Source organism: Sorghum bicolor, chromosome 5, assembly GCF_000003195.3.
Source record: "Sorghum bicolor cultivar BTx623 chromosome 5, Sorghum_bicolor_NCBIv3, whole genome shotgun sequence".
Classification (NCBI taxonomy): Eukaryota; Viridiplantae; Streptophyta; class Magnoliopsida; order Poales; family Poaceae; genus Sorghum; species Sorghum bicolor.
The window spans coordinates 15,908,924-15,928,807 of NC_012874.2; the positions used below are offsets into that span (position 1 = coordinate 15,908,924).

A 19,884-nucleotide genomic window follows, 5' to 3' on the forward strand; every position below is an offset into this window, starting at 1 on the left:
GAGCCTGGATGTCTTATGAAGATCCAGAATCTAGATTTCCACTCACTTTCCACCCTGCCGATGATGCTCTTAACAAGGACAATGATATGATGATTGCAATTATCACCCCAAGAGCAATTCCAGTGAACAATTTTGGCAGCAGAAAGAACATCAACACCACCTATGAGTTTTACAACCCATCGGCACTAGCTCGCCAGCTGGCTTTTGGTCAGCTACCGATTAGACTTTGTTACGCCGATGTGGTAAAACCGAGGGAGATAATAACCAGCGGACTTGAGTGGATCAGAATAGCTCAGCTCCAGCCAGATGCCGATACGACGGACATTGATCTATCGGCTTAGGTTCCAGCTCTCTTTATCATGCAGTCATACAAACGGTGGTGGAAAGAATGGAAGGAGCATCTATTCAGGGTATCGGCCCACATGTACTGCAACATGATCGATCCCGAGTATGAAGTTCCCAATGACGTTGTAAGTTCCCTGCCGATATTTCAGTCCTTTTATTAACTCTAACTTTATCAGTAACTTACCTTTTTTCACCTCAACAGGTTGATGACTCAGCACCGACAGTGAGCAGAAGCGGGAGGCCGATTGATCTTCTTCCATCAGGCCTAATCTCCCTAATCGGCCACAACGCGCCAAGCCTAGCAGCCTTGATGCACCGAAACATCCGCTTCAAGAAGACGACTACCAAGTAGTCGAAAGTTTCTCCATTGGTAGCCGCTGGTACGCTGGCTCAAGCTTTTAAGGTAAAATTTTCAACTTTCCTTTCTACTATGCCGATCTCATCTCATAGTTACTACTATTTTAGGGTACATCGGCTGCAACTGGAACGTCATCGGTAACTATGTCTTGTTCCAAACATTCTGCTCTTTCAAATTTCAATAATATCTTTCTGCTTTTATATTTAACCCGCAGAACTTTAATTTTTGTGGCAATAGTCTGGTGCATCGGCAAAGACCAAAAGTACTCGATCATCGGGTGCCGATTCCCCCAGTCTGGCCAAGCTCCATCCAAAAGAAAGGCCCCCAAGAGTACCAAGACTCAACTAAAGCGACAGAAGACAGTACCATCCTCTCCGCCTCGTCCAGCATCCCCGATTCAAGCAACACCTTCTTCTCCACCTCATCCAGTGCCCCAGACGCAAGAAGTACCTTCTCCTCCTCAATCAGCACCCCAGGCGCAAGCCGGCCCAGCTGACGTGTCTGGACCGATCACCGACCCAATCGATCTGGACACATCATCGGCTGTTCGTCCTAAGCAACCATATAGGATTTAGATGCCGTTATGGATAAAGTTTGGGTCAAATATTGGAAATATAGATCATCAATAACTTTTAAATATTGAATTTGCAAATACAAAAATTATATGAATAATTTTGTCTTGAAAAATACTTTTATAAAAGTATACATATATTATTTTTTCCTAAATATTTTTATAAAAATAAAAGGTCAAAGTTATGTTTTAAAGATTGTGTCGTTGTCCTAAATAACATATAAATCCTATACAGAGGGAGTATTTATAGTAGTACAACTAACCACAATTAATTTAAGTACAATTAACCACAATTAATTTTGTATTCTACACGATGCATTTATGGTATTGTAACAGATAGCTGGAATCTGGACATGGATTCCATTGCCCTCTGCGGGTGTTTACGCCTTGCTTGAAGACTACGGCCTTGTTTAGTTCATCCAAAAACTAAAAAACTTTTAAGATTTCTCGTTACATCGAATCTTGCAATATATGTATGAAGCATTAAATATAGACCAAAACAAAAACTAATTGCAAAATTTGCCTGTAAATCGCGAGATGAATCTTTTGATCCTAGTTAGTCCATGATTGGACAATAATTGTCAAATAAAAATAAAAATATTACCGCACCTAAAACCAAAAAAATTTGACAACTAAATAAGGCCTACATCTCCTACTGGATCCACCGCTTCGTTCACACAACGTGGGGCTTTACCGCAGCTTATTCACTGGGCTGAGCAGAGGCATATCATTACTTTTCCAATATAATTTTCCAGTATATATACTAGGAAATAATTCACTGGTTTTTAAATTGTTACAAAAAGATATGCAAGGATAAGCAGCTCAGCACGGGCCTGCCTGTTATTTCAGTTTCATGCCTCTCAGTCTTTTTTTTTTCCTTTTAATGTACTGCGCAGCGGAGGAAGTTGTTGGCTGGTGAAGACAATATGGAGAAAAGCAGCGACTAGGAGAAACAGGAATAGTTCAGATAAGCCTCCAAACGTGCCAATCTGAATACCTTTGCCATTGCGTGTTTTGTTGTTAAATGAATTGAAAATAAATAATACCTTAAGTTAATTAATGGTCTGTTTTGTTCAGTTGTCAGTTGTAAAAAATCTGTTGTAAGCAAGCTATGAAAAAAACTATTGTAAGCTATATGCTGTAAAAAAAGGTTGTAAGATGTTTGGTTTTAACTATAAAACCTACACTCTCTCTTTCATCTCCCTTAAAAAACAGCTGTAAAACATCCGCTTCATTTTTACCCATTTGGAAAAGCTGAAAGCTAAAAGTAGTGTCCAAGATGCTAACCCAAATATAGCCCCAAGTCAAAACTCTACGTTCCAATTGCAACTACAAGAAGCAGGATCGGAAACACGTTGTTCTCTTGTCTAAAACAAGTGAACCTTGACTGGAGGTAGCTTTGGCTACAACAGGCAGGGCGTACCTAAGATTTGGAGGCCCCTAAACGAAATACATTTTGGGGCCTAAAATTTCAAAAACAAAACATTATAATCAAAGCATATTTTCACTATAACGCAAAGGAGCCAAGCAGGCCAGTGGAAATGGTCACTGGGCCTTATGTTGGTGAATTGGTCCAATAAACAAAACAGCAATTGCAGGCCTGTTTGGATGTGCCACATTTTATTTTCTATTTAAAGGATTATTAGCTATTGTTAATGACTTAGTCTAAATTGGGGGACCCTTAAATTTTGGGGGGGCTCAACAGTTGCCCACCCTAATCCTATCAATCTGCAGGTCTGACCACAGGTATCCTGCTCGAATAGCATTGCACCTGCGTATTATAAATTGTAATCGAACAAAAGTGGCCTTTCTAACACGTATATCACCATGTTAACCAAATGAGAACGTGTTGAAAATTTTCATAATTTTATAATTGAGAGGTTGGAAATTTCCAATCTGAAGATGCTACGTGTTGAAGATTTTCATAATTTAGTTTATTATATACTCCCTTCAATAAACATTACTTATATTTTGACTTAGCATGCTCTTCGATTGACCATTTTTTTCAAATTATATTCCTCAAATATAAGAGATTTATCAAATATCTTATATATTTTGACACATGGCACATATAAGGCCCCGTTCGGTAGCATTTTTTGGAGCTACTCGCCACGCAGCTATGTGGCACCACCAACAAATGGCTGAGGGATTTTGCTCTGTGCTGCTCCGGTCGTGATTTGCAATCTTTGTAGTCGCGAGAGTCTACAAGAGCCAAAAAAAACTTATCTTCCACCGTTTCGTTGTCTAGGCACGTGGGGCTCCCCAAAATCCCTAACTTCATGCAAGTGAGGCCCAGAGTGGACAGAGATGCCCTGACGGACGTACATGAAGATGTCAGGTTGGATAGAGGTGATAGGGGCGGAGCCACCGGTGCGATGGTGGCCAAGGCACCACTCTGGGTGAGCAGAGGTGTGAGGGACAGGGCATGGTCGTCGGCCTTAAAGGGACTATGTAGGAGTCATCGGACATAGGAGGTGGGCAGATGACTCTAAAGAGGTGGCGCGAGTGAACAAGGAAGAGAGAGGAAGAAAAAGGAGAAATATGAGAGGAGGAAAACATTGAAGGAAGAAAAAAAAAGAAATAAGGAAGGATATTATTAACATTTCACTTTTTTATGTACCCATGGAGTAGTTTTACCATACCTTCATCAAAACAACTTCAATTCCAATTTTCTCATGGAGCTAAAGTAAAGCATAGTTACACCAAACAAAAGGCTAACTATAACATATATATGTTTCCAAACTAAATAATATAGAAGTTATTAATGTTTCTGATTTTTAAGACTTGACTAAATCTTATCACAAACGACAAGTTCTTATGCTAGGATAGTACTACAAAAAAGACTTATAGAGGCAGCTATTTGTAGAGTAGGTGTTTGGATCGCTGTGTGTATTCTAGAGGTAGCTATTGAACCGCCTCAACAGGGAACAAAAAATCAGTCATCCTAAAAGATTAAATTTCTATATAGCTATGTTTTTTAGATCATTTTAGGGCTTGTTTAGATCAAAAAACTTTTTGGATTTTGACACTGTAGCACTTTCGTTTTTATTTGACAAACATTGTCCAATCATAGAGTAACTAGGCTTAAAAGATTCGTCTCGCGATTTACAGACAAACTGTGTAATTAGTTTTTATTTTTATCTATATTTAATACGTCATGCATGTGCCGTAAGATTCGATGTGATGAGAAATCTTGTAAAGTTTTGGGTTTTTTGGGTGTATCTAAACAAGGCCTTATATAGAAATTTGTAAACCTGACAAAAGTAAACAGCAATTTCTATTTTGGCCTTGTTTAGTTCCGAAAAATTTCGGATTTCGCTACTGTAACACTTTCGTTTTTATTTGACAAATATTGTCCAATCATGAACTAACTAGGATCAAAAGATTCGTCTCGCGATTTACAGACAAACTGTGTAATTAGTTTTTATTTTCGTCTATATTTAGTGCTTCATGCATGTGCCGCAAGATTCGATGTGACAGGGAATCTTGAAAACTTTTTGGATTTCGGAGTGAACAAGGCCTTTGAAGACATCTCACATAGGCCCAATAGGGCCCAATTTTCAATAAGCCCACTTCTCACCATATAACGCAGGAAAAACCTCAAGAACCCTAGGCTTTTCACTAGGCAAAGCAAAATGCAGGCCGCTTCCCTCCGGCGAGCTCTCCATCCGCGGCGACCGGGAGCCGCCCAGCTCTTCCCCTTTCCCGTAGGCACCAGGCCCGGGGCCTTCTCCGCGTCCGCCGCGGCAGCGCACTCTCCCAAAGACGCTCGTAATGCGCCGCCGCCGATTATGCCGACGCGGCCGTGGGGGGAGGCGCTCGCGGCCGCGCAGCGCGCCTTCTGCCTGCCGCTCGCGGGGCGCGTCCTCGCTGCCTCGGCGACCGGGAACGCGGCCGTGGCCCCCGTTGCGGTCCACGCCTCGCTCGCCCTGGCCGCCGCCGGCGCGCGCGGCGACACGCGGCGGCAGGTCCTCCAGGTGCTGGGCGGCGGCGGCGGGGGAAAGGGCGCCGCGGCTGACGCGGCCAACGTGGCGTCGCGGGTGGTCAAGCGGGTGCTCAAGGACCGGTCCACGTCCGGCGGGCCACGGCTGGCCTTCGCGGGAGGAATATGGGCCGACACCTCGACGAACCTGTCGCCGGGGTTCGTGGAGGCCGCCCGCAGTGTGTACAGCTCCACGGCGAGGACGGCTGACTTCAATAACAAGGTGTGGCATATTGTGTCATTCCCGCTTTTATGACTTGCTTATTAGGTGCTTGATAATATGCTTATTCCAGGGGTCGCTGTAGCAGAACATCTTAATTTGTTGTTTGGAGTTATTGCAATTCCTCACTAAGTTTCTTTTATAGATGGTATTTGACTGAACTGAGCCAAGTAGTTTCAATTGGTCTAATGTTGTTTTTACTGCTGATCTCTGCCTATGCACCCTTTTCTGTTCATCTCCTTTATCTGATAGAATTGGTAATTGGAGAGCTTGTGGTGACAAATATGCCCACTACCTATCTTAATTGCTGTAAAAAAATATATACTATGGTGTATATGTAAAGAAATTTCACTTGAACTATTATATTTTTTAGCAGCAAACTGCAACCATGTGATGTATATTGTTGTTTCTATGGTTTTTCTTTTGAAATTCTTAACTCTGAAATTCGCAAGTTTTCTGTTCTATTGATTTTTAAAGCCTGAAGATGCTGCTAAGCAAATTAACATGTGGGTCAAAGAATCCACAAAAGGCACTGCTACCTCGCTTCTTCTGGATGGATTAATTGACCAGAATACAGGACTTGTTATTGGCAGTGCACTGTATTTTAGGGGAAGATGGCTTGATCGGGCTGATATTAGGAGTACTGCAGTGCAAAAGTTCTGCTGTCTGGATGGAACTTGTGTTGAGGTCCCTTTTGTAGAATATGATAGAACTCGACCTTTCGCAGTTCATGATGGATTTAAAGTGATCAAGCTTCCTTATCAGCAAGGAAAGAATGAACGGAAGTTCTCCATGTACATCTTCCTACCTGATGCTCATGATGGCTTGTTTGAATTAACGAAGAAAATTTTTGCGGAACCATCATTCTTAGAACATCATTTGCCAACTGAGAAGCGACATGTGGATATCAGGGTTCCCAAGTTCACAGTATCGTTCCAGGTTGATATGAAGGAATTTCTGAAAGAAATGGGCCTTGAACTACCCTTCCTCCGTGATGCAGATTTCACTGATATGGTCAAGGAAGATGAATCCAGAAGTCCATTGTATCTATCTGACATACTTCATAAAGCAATTTTGGAGGTTAATGATAATGGGATAAAAGATACTTCTGTGACAATGGGCATAGGCAAGCCCCGACCAGGAGAGCACTTTGTTGCTGACCACCCTTTCTTCTTTGTCATTAAGGAGGAGGTGTCTGGCTCAGTAATCTTCATGGGGCATATATTGGACCCTTCATCACAATCTTAACTTCAGTCTCTGTTTTTTTGTCAGCTATTACAGGTATATCTTGTATAATCTCTAACTTTGCTAGTCTGGATCAATGAGTTTTTAGTACTCAAGTAATTCATCTAGTGGTTTGTAGTTGTTTGCTTTGTTTTTAATAACATGCGGGCAGATAGTTACTAAAATAAATTTATATTATCTTGTGTGCGAAACCATGTAATAACAATGCATATATGTCTCATTTATATCAATTTTTCTTTGCAGAAATCTCTATGGTCTTGTCCAATTTATAAAAGAAATTTCTTTAATCAGAAATGTTTGTTTATTCTTGTGGATTCCACCTATACCTTTTCTAGTTTATCTATGTATGGATTCATAATTTAGTATCTGGTCCAATATATATTTGTATGTATCTTGTCTCAACATTTTATGAATTCTTGATCAGTCTTTGGTCATGCTATTTTTCATGGAGTTGTTTCAGTTACATGTTCATATAGAAGATTGCTTTTTATTTACTTTTTCCTACCAGGAGCAAGCTGCTAAGCTTATTTACATAGAGGTTTTGATTTCATATACGAAGGGGAGCCTTGGCGCATGGTAAAGCTGCTGCCTTGTGACCATGAGGTCACGGGTTCAAGTCCTGGAAGCAGCCTCTTGCAGAAATGCAGGGAAAGGCTGTGTACAAAAGACCCAAGTGGTCGGACCCTTCCCTGGACCCTGCACAAGCAGGGAGATCCGTGCACTGGGGCTGCCCTTGGGCTGCCCTTTTTTTGATTTCATATACCCAGTCTGCCTCCATGCTGACTGCCGCCCCCATCCCTGCCTCTTTCATGCTGCAGGTTCCTATCCAGTCTCCTCTGTCCTCAAGTCGCCCACCGCCACTGCCCGCATGCGCCCGCCACCCTACTCCGTCTGCCACTCCTTCCCCACTGGTCACCTCCCCCAAATGTCTCTTCCTCCCCCACCACTGTCCAATGTCCGCGTTGCCCCTACATATCCCTGCCTTAGGTGGACCTGCCTGCCTTCGGCTGTTGATGGGTTGCCTACCCCCTAGGTTAGGGGATACCCCAACGCCCAACGCAGAGGCATTCCCAACCCAGCACGGAAGAGTGCCGATTTGAACACTGGGTATATGAAATAAAAAAGGCACTCTTCCGTGTTGGGTTGGGAGTGCCTCTACGTTGGGCGTTGGGGTATCCCCTAACCTAGGGTGTATGCAACCCATCAGCAGCCGAAGGCGCGCAGATCCACCTAAGGCAGGGATATGTGGGGGCGACGTGGACATTGGACAGTGGTGGGGGAGGAAGGGACATTGGGCAGAGGCAAAGTTCCGCTAGGCGGCGACTGGCCGTGATTAATCACTGGGTGAGGCCCGTCGCCTCGACTAGGGGTATAGGCGGAGGCCTAGGGCGCGGCAGCGCAAATCGTTGACTCCGTGGCGCCTAGGCGCTCGAGGTGGGCGTGTACGCGGACGACGCGGCCTCGCGCGTGGAAATTTCCGTCGCCACAGAAGCGCGTGCGCTAATGGCGTCGGGCGCGGGAAAATTAGGCACGCGCGGGAAGTATAAGACCTGCTCCCGCTCGCAGACGCCGCTACTGCTCGTCCTCCTCGCCTGCGACGGTGCGCCGGAGGGCACTTCACCTGCCGGCCTAGCTCCTCTGCCTCCTCCCCGCCTGGTCCGGTGAGGTCGCGCTGCTCGTCCCTGCCGGCCGCACTTCTCGTGGCCTAGAACTCCTTCCCGCCGGCCGCCGGTCACCTCTTCCCCGCCTGTAAGCTGCTTGCCTGCACCCCGCCTGCTCCCTGCTCGTTGCTCCCCTGCCCTGCTGCTCTCTGTTCTGAACTTTTGATTTCTGAATATTGAATACATGAAGTCATGTGTGCTATGAATCTGCTCTACTCTGTTCTAAACTTCTGATTCCTTTGTTACTCTGAAACTGAATGCCTCCCCTGCTCCTCTCCTCTGATCTGAATGCCTGATTTGAATGCTATGCATGTGAATGTGAATGCTTGATCTGAATTTGCCTGCTGCGAATGCACATAATCTTGCTATATATAGTTGTATACATAATAAATATAAAAATTATGGCTATATTGCCAAAAGGCCTAGGAAAATGCCTAGGCGCGATTAATCCTGATTAGTCTCTAGGCTAGGGGTCAGCGCCTAGATACCACCTGGCGCCTAGCGAAACTATGGGCGGAGGTGACCAGTGGGGGAGGAGTGGCAGGCGGAGTTGGGTGGCGGGCGCATGCGGGCAGTGGCGGTGGGCGACTAGAGGACAGAGGAGACTGGAGAGGAACCGGCAGCGTGAAAGAGGCAGGGATGGGGGCGGTAGTCAGCATGGATGCAGGGAATGGGAGCGGTGGGCGGTAGAGATGCCGACGGGGGCAGCGGGTGGTTTTTCCAGTTGCGAGTCATAGCTGCACGGGAGTAGTGTGAATGGGTAAGGTAGGAATTGAGTTTAGTGATAGGTTTGCTGTTCATACTTGGGCTAGGGCTGTTTTCATTCATGGGCCTTTCTATATAATGCTTAGCGCACTAGTCTCCTGTTTCTTCTTTTTATTTTAGATTTTTAGAGGTAAATATGCATAGGGATAAAACGCCAACACCTTTTGTAACCTTGCATATACCAATGGAGATGAAAATATGTTCTGTCAAATTTCAGAATAATATCATCTCTGTTAATATATTTAACTTTGATGACATTTACTTAACAAATTAACAGGTTAGATCGTCTTCAATGGTAGCCTGCAAGGTGTATTGCTAGCTGGGAACACTGGTGACCTAACATTCAACTAAAGGATAAGAATTTCTTTGGCACCAGCAAAGCGAGGAAAAGGTATTGCCATCTCACCACTTGAAATTATACCTGTGCCCAGAAACACTAAGAATGGTAATGATTGGTATGCTCATTGTGAGCAGAGTGGCCTGACCCTGCTGACCAAATAAGACAATAGAGTTAACAAATATTACAAAGTCTAATGGTGTGGAGATATCCTTGAACTGAGGAGTGAAGAAAACAGAGGAATGGTGTGGTGCTCTTTTGTTGATGGCTTCATGCCCCTCTTTGTGCGTGGTGTGCTAGGAAAGATCTGTAATATTGCAACTTTGTGCTGACAGTTTAATGAGGGATCATGATCAACCATTTTTTGGTGTTGGTGCGCCTTTTATCTCCTCTCTGTTTTGTGTGGCATTTTAATCTAAATCCTAGATCGTTGTCTTCTTGCTTCTACATAAACTCTTTTTCGATATCTTAATTGAAAGGCAGAGCTTCTGCCATTACTTTCAAAAAAAAATTGATGAGGCTTGGTGACCTTATAGTAGTGATGAAAACGGATTGGATACGGACGGATATCATCGATATCATATTTGTTTTCATATTTCTGATCGAATTTGGATTTGAATACGGATAATATCAACCATGTCAGATAAGATATGATTAAATGTTAACATCATAAATATGTTATTTAAGTATTCGGATACGGATACGGTATCAGATGTTAAATATTCGGATTTAGATATGGACAGCTCTAAATCTATCTAAACGAATTTGGTCTCGAATACGGTCGGAAAATATCCGTACTGTTTTTATACCTACCTTATTAGGGTCTACAAAGGATGCCTCCCTTTGTTCTGAAAAGTGGCTTGCATTTTATCTGACCAGTACAGTTTTATTAGTTTCCTTTATTCCCTTCCATATTGCATATAGCCAGATCTAGTTATTGAACACGTTAAGACTATGCATTAATAAATAGTCCCTCCATTTCGACTATGCATTAATAAATAGTCCCTCCATTTCAAATTATAAGATGTTTTATCTTTTCTATATATGTATTTTTTTTTAATTCTAGATATGTAGGTTTTACTATGTATTTGGATATATATTATGTCTAAATACATTGTCAAAGCAATATATCTAGAAAAGCTAAGATATCTTAAAATTTGGAACAGAGCAAGTAAACACAAATAGTTAAATACCATACCACCTATATGAAATAAAAGATGTGAACGCGTTGAACTTTAGTCATAGAAAAGAACACGCATGTACGTAGGATGGTACAGCTGTTTTGAACAGAGAAAATGAGCATCCCCATCCGTAGCTTTAAAATTGTGAAATGAACAAAATCGAAGTAACATCTTGATCGCCCAATAATTTTCCTGGTTGTGCACCTTGCACTTGCACGTTTCATTGTTGACTGTCCACATTTTGTACAAAAAGGAACCTTTACTCCGGCTGCACAATCGCTGGGCTTGATTCCTACGTATAATAACGTAGGGCAGCATGCCGTTGCGCTTGCGCCCACCCCGCCGCAATCCCCATGGCCCAGGGGCATTGTGGCCCAATTCTTTGCCGACCAGGTGGACGTCCACCCACCCCGCCGCCGGAACCGCAAGACCAAAGCTCTTTCTTGGGTACCTGGAGGTAGCGGCTCGCCGGCGAGGTGAGGTACCACCAAAACGGCAGCCTGTCACACCCAAATTTAAGGATAAATTTGAGTGTGCGCTTCAGGAATAGTCGCGCACACAAGTCGACAAATTACAGAAGTATCATCACAAGTGTCTTACATAACGATTATTACAACACGAACATCAAAATCTGGCAACGAGCGGAAATAAAACTCATATCTAACTGTAACTTAGTAGCTCCAACACAGGGACGACCGACTGGTGGATCGCCAACATAGAAATCCTTCGAGAACCTGGAGGTAGCGCTCGCCGGCGAGGTGAGTACCAGGCGCACACCACCAAAACGGCAGCCAGGAGAGGGTCGTCGACGGCAAAAGATATCCGCAATCTTTCAGGCGCTGGGAGAGCGAAGAAAAAACACGATTTGGAGCAATGCAGTCCGTGTATATTTCTGCAGCGTCGGGTCAGTAAATTTCCCCGGCGTGATCGGATCGGATTGTTAAGACTTAAGAGTTGTTGGAAGCTAGTATCTTTTTTCTTCCTGATGTTATAACCTAAAAAAAACAACTTGTAAAAAGGCCAACTTTTTCAATGTTTTTGTGTTAGGATTGGGTTTGAGCTACATACAAATTCCCTACTATTTGTAAAAAGGCCAACCCACTGGAGACATAAAGCATCCATTTGTAGTTTTTAGCACCATCAGGATAAACATAGTACTTTCGCTTCCTATTACCGTCATGATCACGACACCTTGGGAGAAGATTTTTTGTCAGCTCTTATAATCTGAATATTTCAGATAGCTATATTTTCTTGAATTCTTAAGGTAGAAGATGCTGCTGAGCAGATCCAATTACGGAGTGACATGTGAAAATTTAGAAGATCCCATTTTTAGATCAACATGAAAGAATCTAAATAGAAAAAAGGAATATGTGTTGCGAGAAATTCCTAGGTATGGTCAAATAACAGGTTCTAGCCTTTAATAATCAAATAACAGGTAAATCTTGTATTGACCACTAACAATTGTAATCTGCCTCATTCAAATTTTGGTACACAAGTAATCCGGGTACTGAAAGGTTGACTGTCCATTGCCTCTCAAATACACAGCTAGACAAAATTAAGTCAATCAACAACTTCTGCTTCTCCTTTTTTATTTAAATAAATATATACATCTGTTCGATGACACTTCACAAATCTTATGTTCGGGTGATGCTTGAAAGCGTTATCTTCAGGCCGTGTTTAGTTCCTAATGAGAAAAATTTCGCGACACTGTAGCACTTTCGTTTGTTTGTAGTAATTATTGTCTAATCCTGGACTAACTAGGCTCAAAAGATTCGTCTCGTAAATTCCGACCAAACTGTGTAATTAGTTTTTATTTTCGTCTATATTTAATATTTTATGCATACGTCTAAAGATTCGATGTGACGGAGAATGTTGAAAAATTTTGGGTTTTGGGTGAAAGTAAACAAGGCCTCAATCAGAACATGAAGCAGAGTTTTTTTTTAAGGAGAGTTGGTCCTAGTAGACTCATGGACATGAGTCGCCTCTAGCTGATCAAAACCGAGGAATTTCTCTGCCAATGTCAATGGAAATCATCACCACCTCACCACTTATTATGGATTCTCTTTGTGACATGTTCTGTAAACATCGCTAATGATTGATCTAAGAAACAAATGTACAAAAAGCAGCTACCTCATCCAGGTACTGCTCAGAAAATCATGCGGAAAGCAATATCAGATGATGGCATCTAACAATACTTCTTTTGCTTTCTTCATGTCCAGTTTGCATATTTTGTTGCTTCCTCACTGCACTTCTGTTCGATCGCAACACTACACCGACAATCTAATCAGCACCCATACTTGTAGCTGCACAATGTGTGTATGTATCTGCAGGATTGCTCTATGTCGGTTCACGTATAGTGCGGTGATGTGGACTTGTCCATGTTTGGTAGATGTGATGTGGACTTGTGATGAGGTTGGGTGGCCTTTTGGTCTGGAAGAAAGGGATGTCTCTCCCCTTTGTACCGAAAGCCTGCTGTGCCTTTTGCCGACTTCCAGTTTGCTACCAGTTTCTGGGCGTTTCTGTTGTTAAGTTGACACTGACTGGGCGGCAAAAGGGTGTGTTTTCTGCATATATAATAACAAGCGAAAGCACTATGTTTTATTTTTAGTAAATCATCGTCGTTTTTCTATTTTTGATTTAAGGTGAATTGCTAGTGTTGTCATTTCGTTGTTGTAACTTCAATACGTTGTGCAACGAGATATGGGGGTTACGGATTACAGTACGTGTTTGCATCATATAGTCTGGCAATAGGCTGCATATGTGCTTGTTTTTAGACACAGGAGAATGTTGGGGTTTGGTCTCACATTACTTGGCATATTGTGTTTAGCCCTTTAGAGCGTGTTTGGGCTACTCCATGAACTCTGCTCCACAAATTCTACCATGAATCAACTCCATGAAAAATCTAGAGTTTGAACTGAGTACATGGACTTGAACCTGTTTGCCTAGAAAAATATAGAGTGGAACCTGCTTAGCTAAAAAAAACTATAGAATGTTACATCCAACTTAAAATCAGGTGTGCTTTATATACTTTTTAGAGCCACATCATTTTTGTCTCACCATGCTTGATAAGAACTACCCATATATAAAATGGTTCTCTACGGAGACCCTCTAGAATTCGATATCTAGAACCGGTTGATAATAACTCTATAGAAATACCAAACTGGGTGGTATTTTTACAGCTCTAGCAGGCCCTCTACTGTTCTCCAAACTTGTTGACCTTCTATTTTTCCCCCTCACCACCCATTCATGTTGGCCCCTTACTCGTTTGTTTACCCCTTTTTCCTCTGGCATTTGTCCTTTGCCCGACGCATCCCCCCTCGGCCCCTCCCTACCGGCGTCCCTGCCTGGCGTGGCCGCACCGTCGACGCTGGGCAGGAGGCAGCACGGCGGGCTCTGGCGCCTCCACGTCTGCAGGCACCTCCTCCCTGGCCTCTTTCCATCGGCGGGCACGTCTCCTTCCAGGCGGCATCTTGCTCGATCGCATGAAGGATTTAGAAATCGTTTTGAAAAAGATTTGAGTCATGTATTGAGAATATAAAAAATTATCAATAACTTTTAATTTGTTAAGTTTATAGATATAAAAGTTATATAAATAGATTTGTCAAGAAAAAAATACTTTCATAAAAATACATATATTATTCTTTTTCTAAATATTTTTATAAAAATAAGAGGTCAAAGTTGTATATTGAAGACTGTGCCGCTGTCTTAAACGACTTTTAATTCCTATACGGATGGAGCATGTGTCTTAGGTCAATCTCAATGAAAGTTTTATTAGAGTTTCATACACATTAAGTATGCTGATATGACATTGTATTAATAAAAAGAGATGATAAGAGTTTTATGGGCGTAGAGAAAGTTTTATCCTCATAAAACTCTTCTACATTATTTCTAAAATATAAATATATTGGAAACTAAGTCATGAAACCCTACTAAAAATGACCTTAGAGTATCTCCAAGAGACTAGGTAAAATTATATTCTAAACTACAAGATTTAGTCATTCCGTAAAATAAAAAATTCACTCAAAACATAGAGTTCCACAACAACGTTTGAGAATAGCTAGTGAGGATGACATGCTATATATGATAAGTGAAAGTTTAGAAATAGCAAATTTGCTATTTTAGCAAACTAGATAGCACACATATTGAACTTTGATTTTTACTTTAAAATATAAAAATAACCTAAATAACATGGATAATATATATCCGTTGGTATTACTCTTACCAGATCTCCCTATCAATCGCACCTTCTCCCTAACTCTCTAGTGGCCTCCCCCGCTGGTGGGCGGTGTGCCCCTTTCCTGCCTCGAAGGAAGGCTGAGTTTTTCGATGACGGCAAGGGAACGTAAAAGTTATACGTGGGTTTCCCATAGCATTTACTATTATGATAAATTTGGAAGGCTTGTTTTATGTAGTGCTGCTGAAATTAATAAAAAGTTAAGAAGTATTAACATATAGGTTACTACCTAAATAAACAAGTAAGTAGGGAGTCTGATTGTCAGAGATGCTCTTATCTTGCGGCCAATGCCTAGAGTATTAAATATAATTAAAAATAAAAACTAATCATACAGTTTACCTGTAATTTATAAGACGAATTTTTTAAGCCTAGTTAGTTTTATGATTGGATAATATTTGTTAAATAAAAACGAAAGTGTTGCGGTACCTAAAATCCTAAATTTTTATCAACTAAACAAGCCTTATAAAACTACTGGTGATAAGTAAACATACCTGGCAGTGGCGTGTGCCTCCGCTACGTCTATATGCTCCTGAAAAGCAGCCCGGCACACATATTGTGATCAATTGTCCTGGCACGGCTTGGATGGATCCAGGATTCGAGATCCTTTCGCTACCTACTACTACTACTCCCTTGATACCAAATATAGGACGCTAGACTCTTTTTGAACCTAAATTTGATTACTCATTTTATTCAAAAAAATTATACAAAAGTAGTCAAATTCAAGTTATTTTTAAATAACTTTTATTAATAAGTCAAACCGTGACAAAAAAAAATAATATTTTATATAAATTTTTAAATAAAACGAGTAGTCAAATTTAATATTGAAAAAGCTAAACGTCTTATAATTTAGAATAGATTGAGTAGTTATTTTCTATAGACGTGTATAAAGTGGGGAAAAAGGAGGCGCGTCTAGAATAGGCTTCAATCTTGTTTGAACAGCTGTGTTGTTATCAGTAAAGCGAGATATCTTTTCTCAAAACAAGAAAAAAATGAAGGAATTTAATCATTCGTTTAATTTGGATCCGAATCCGACGCTGAGATTCTACTATTCTACGCACTTCGATGGCACGTCCCCAAAAAGTTGGTGCTCCTTTTTTTATAATAAGGAAGTTGATACTCCTTTGACCTCAGCATGACACATAATAACGAATCATAGCTACATTGAAAAACTTGCAACACTTTTACTTTCTCGAGTCTTTTCACCCATCTTGATTTTATAGAGGCATGGGAGAATCATTGGTGGGGTAATTTGGCCGACAAGGTGAGGGCACGGGATACTTTAGTTATTGTTTTATTTACATATTCCCTCCATATCTAAAAAGATAATTATTTAGGACAAAGACATGGTCTCTAAAATCTACTTTTAACTTTTTATTTTTATTAAAATATTTTAAATATGGTATATGTATATTTTTATAAAAGTATTTTTTAATACAAATCTATTTATATAGTTTTCACATTTCTGAACTCCATAATTTAAAAGATATTCATAATTTATATTTCTAATGTTTGACTCAAACTTTATTCAAAACAACTTTTTTATGGGTATGAAGGGAGTATATATGTAAGGTTGCTTGTCTCATATCAAATCAAAATGTATAAATATATACTACTACAAAATATATTTTTTTCATACAAACCAATTTATTTTCACAGACAACAAGCACCTCTGCTTCTGCAAATACCTCTAGCATTTTCAGATACAGCCTAGACGGGTCTCCGGAAATCAGTGGCGGAGCCAGAAATTTTATATAGAGGGGGCCGTGCTACCAAAAATACATACAATATAATATGAATCCCAAAATATATACATAGGGATTAATCATGCATTATGTGTCTATATATCACTAAAATCACCATTAATTGTACATGCAACATGTCTATAATGTAAAAAACAGAAAAAAAAATGGTACATGCAAGTTAATCGCTGATGATGAGTTGTTGATTGCTCTGGAGCTTCCATTACTCAAGTGTCCTCTTCTTCTCAGCAAGACAAAACGTTCAGGTTCAAGCGTTAATTCTCTGGTTTCTAACTCCCACGATTGATCCTAATAATATCCTATTGCTTGGTTTGCTTCAAATAAAATAATCTATCGACTACTAAAGTGAACTAAAAATGAACATACCTGGTCAACAGCTGTGTTCTCCGTGGTTATATGGGGTGATCTGTCGATCTCTTTCCCAGATTTACCACATTAGATCGTGTACTTTGGCATTTGGCCTTTGCTCGATGGAATTGTACAGACGTATACAATTCATATCTTTTTGCGGCAGACATTAGGGGGGCCGTGGCCCCTGCTGGCCCCTCCCTGGCTCCGCCAGTGCCGGAAATAAAGAACCAACCCCAATTATTCCATCGAGGTCCGATTTCTCACTCCCATATAGAAGTCCCTTAAATTAGACCATAGATTGTCAACATGGTAACTGTCCTCTCATCATCATTAAGTCATCAGTGACATTTGACGGAACATGATTTGTTTTGTGGACAGTGGTGTTGTTGTCCCTCGGCAGCTAGATTCGGTGCCTGGATTGCGTTGTTGCCATGTTGTATAGGTTGCCAATTGCATCATACACGAAACTATCTGATAAGGATATCACTTGTTCGAATACAAGCCACAGAGACAGCGTGGGCGTCAAAGTCATCTAAGTCGACTACTATAAAATTTCTTTTGCATGGTGTTACCTTTTTTATGAATGGCGGCCGGCACACCTCCCAACCGCCTCCGTTGTTCCAAGCCAGATTGCCCTCACAAAGGCCCGTCTCGGTTAAACTTCATGGTGGAGTCCCAGTCCAACTTAAGTTGAAGTCTATTTTGGATTCTGTGATGCATACGTACTCTTTCGATTACCTACCTATGCATGAAAAGATAATTTTAGAAGCTAGCAAATGATGTTGGTTTGACATTCAAATGCCACAGTCAACGAGAATCATCGAAACAAGTCAGTGTCCAGAATCAGCTAAGGTGTTGTGACACGGTCTTTTGGTCTAGGAGACCGTATATCATCTTTGAGCCCATTAAAGGGTGCATCTAGGGATTTGCACCCACAAGACTTAATAATTAGTGACATCTGCACTCGTTAGGTTTTGAGTTTTGTTTACTTCTTGTTTTCTCATGAAACAGACATCATTTGTAACACTTGTAATGCCATGTTCATCTCCTGTGAATTAGGACCCCTGTTCTTGTTCTTGTTCACCTGTATCAACCAGTCCTTTTGAATCATGATTAGAACATCATTCTGGATTGATGCACTTCATCTAATTTGCAATAATAGATTGTGTTCTTCATGTTCTTTCTTGTGTTCTCGTTTTGCTTGAAGGAAAAGCCTTTTAGGCGAGGTCACGTGTTATTCATGGTTGATAACTAACGTAGCTATAATAGTGGTTGTAGGGGTCTGAATCATACTTGGTTTGAAGACTGGATTGTGAATATCGGTTCTCCACCAATCAAATCTATCATACCTATCGAAAGATCCACTACCATGGTACAAAGTTTCATAGATAATTAAAAAGGATTTTTGGAATGAGGGCATGTTGTCCCACCTCCATCCTACTGCCATAGTTAATCATAATTTCTAGAGGTAGGCACATGCTCGCCTCTGGAAATCAATTTAAAAGGCAAAAAGGACAGTTGAGCCTACTTCGAGCCTATTGAGCCCATATTGAACCAGGCACCACCACCGTGCCTTGCCTTCCTCACGACAACACTGGAGGCAGGCAATGCAACCTCGACCACCTCCGTTAATCATACATTAACAGAGGTGGTTAGTTTAAAGGGACCACCTATGTTAATATTTTAATGGAGACGTCCAAACTAAGACAACTGCTTCCTTTAATAGCATTATTTTCTTAAAACGACCGTCTCCATTAATATTTAATCGAGGCAAGCCTGCAAACGGGTGAGCGGGCCTGGCCATGGTAGAAACAATGGAGGCAGGCACAAATTGCGCTCGCCTTCATTCTAAAAGGACAACGCCGGTCCAAAATAAATCTTGTAGTAGTACTTGTGTTTATAGCCACATCCCTCACCTGGTGATCTCGATTAAGGACACCTCTAGTGGTGTCTTAAGCCAGTCTAAGTAGCAGGCTTTCATATTACTGTTTTATTTCTATAAAATTTATTTCATCTCACAAAACTTTTATTACATCTCTTTATTAAAATTACGTTACACCACATAAACTTTTTAACAGTCATAAAACTCTCGTAAAGCTTCCTCAGTTTATTTATTTAATACCACGTTAGCTTATTGAGTGGCCATATCAGCTTTTTATTTATCTTTTCATTCTACGAGGAATTCGTCATGTGTTTTCAGCGCACGGATCGAAGGATGCGACGCACGATCTTTGTCTCTCACCCGTTGTCGGCTTTGTTAGCTCATCTTATAAGACATTCTTTTTCTATTAGCTAATAATATTTTTTTCATAATAAATTAGTAAACAGTAATTTTAATCATAAATTGACTTTTCAGATGCGAACTTAGGCATTTTTTAGATGCGATTTTTTTTAATTCCGCTACTGTAGCACTTTTATTTATTTGTGACAAATATTATTCAATTATGGATTAACTAGGATAAAAAGATTTGTCTCACAATTTACAGCTAAACTGTGTAATTAGTTTATATTTTCGTCTATATTTAATGCTTCATATAAGCGTCACAAGATTCGATATGACGGGAAATCTTGAAAACTTTTTGGTTTTTGATGTGAACTTAGGCCTTGTTTAGTTCCGAAAATTTTTGGAAAATGGACACTGTAGCACTTTCGTTTGTATTTGACAAATATTGTCCAATTATGGACTAACTAGGCTCAAAAGATTCGTCTCGTCAATTCCGACCAAACTGTACAATTAATTTTTATTTTTATCTATATTTAATACACTCCATTCATACGTCTAAAGATTCGATATGATAGGAAATTTGAAAAATTTTGTGATAACTAGACAAGGCCTAAACAAAGCCTTACCTTGGTCGGGGCACGCCAGCAGCG

At 40.9% G+C, this 19,884-nt stretch overlaps 1 protein-coding gene across 4 annotated transcripts; it reads left to right on the top strand.

Moving 5' to 3' along the window:
- On the top strand, positions 4,892-9,869 carry LOC8071603 (probable non-inhibitory serpin-Z9). Of its 4 annotated transcripts, XR_002452928.1 has the most exons (4): positions 4,892-5,479; positions 5,954-6,757; positions 9,425-9,538; positions 9,622-9,869. XR_002452928.1 is itself a non-coding variant. In XM_002449307.2 (3 exons), the coding sequence occupies exons 1-2, from the start codon at positions 4,910-4,912 to the stop codon at positions 6,722-6,724; spliced, it is 1,341 nt and encodes a 446-aa protein (XP_002449352.1). In that variant the 5' UTR covers positions 4,892-4,909; the 3' UTR covers positions 6,725-6,757; positions 9,425-9,869. The 4 variants fall into 4 exon arrangements, 3 of the variants coding, with proteins under 3 accessions (XP_002449352.1, XP_021316418.1, XP_021316419.1); XM_002449307.2 differs by having other exon boundaries at positions 9,425-9,869; XM_021460743.1 differs by lacking the exons at positions 9,425-9,538; positions 9,622-9,869 and adding an exon at positions 7,540-7,744.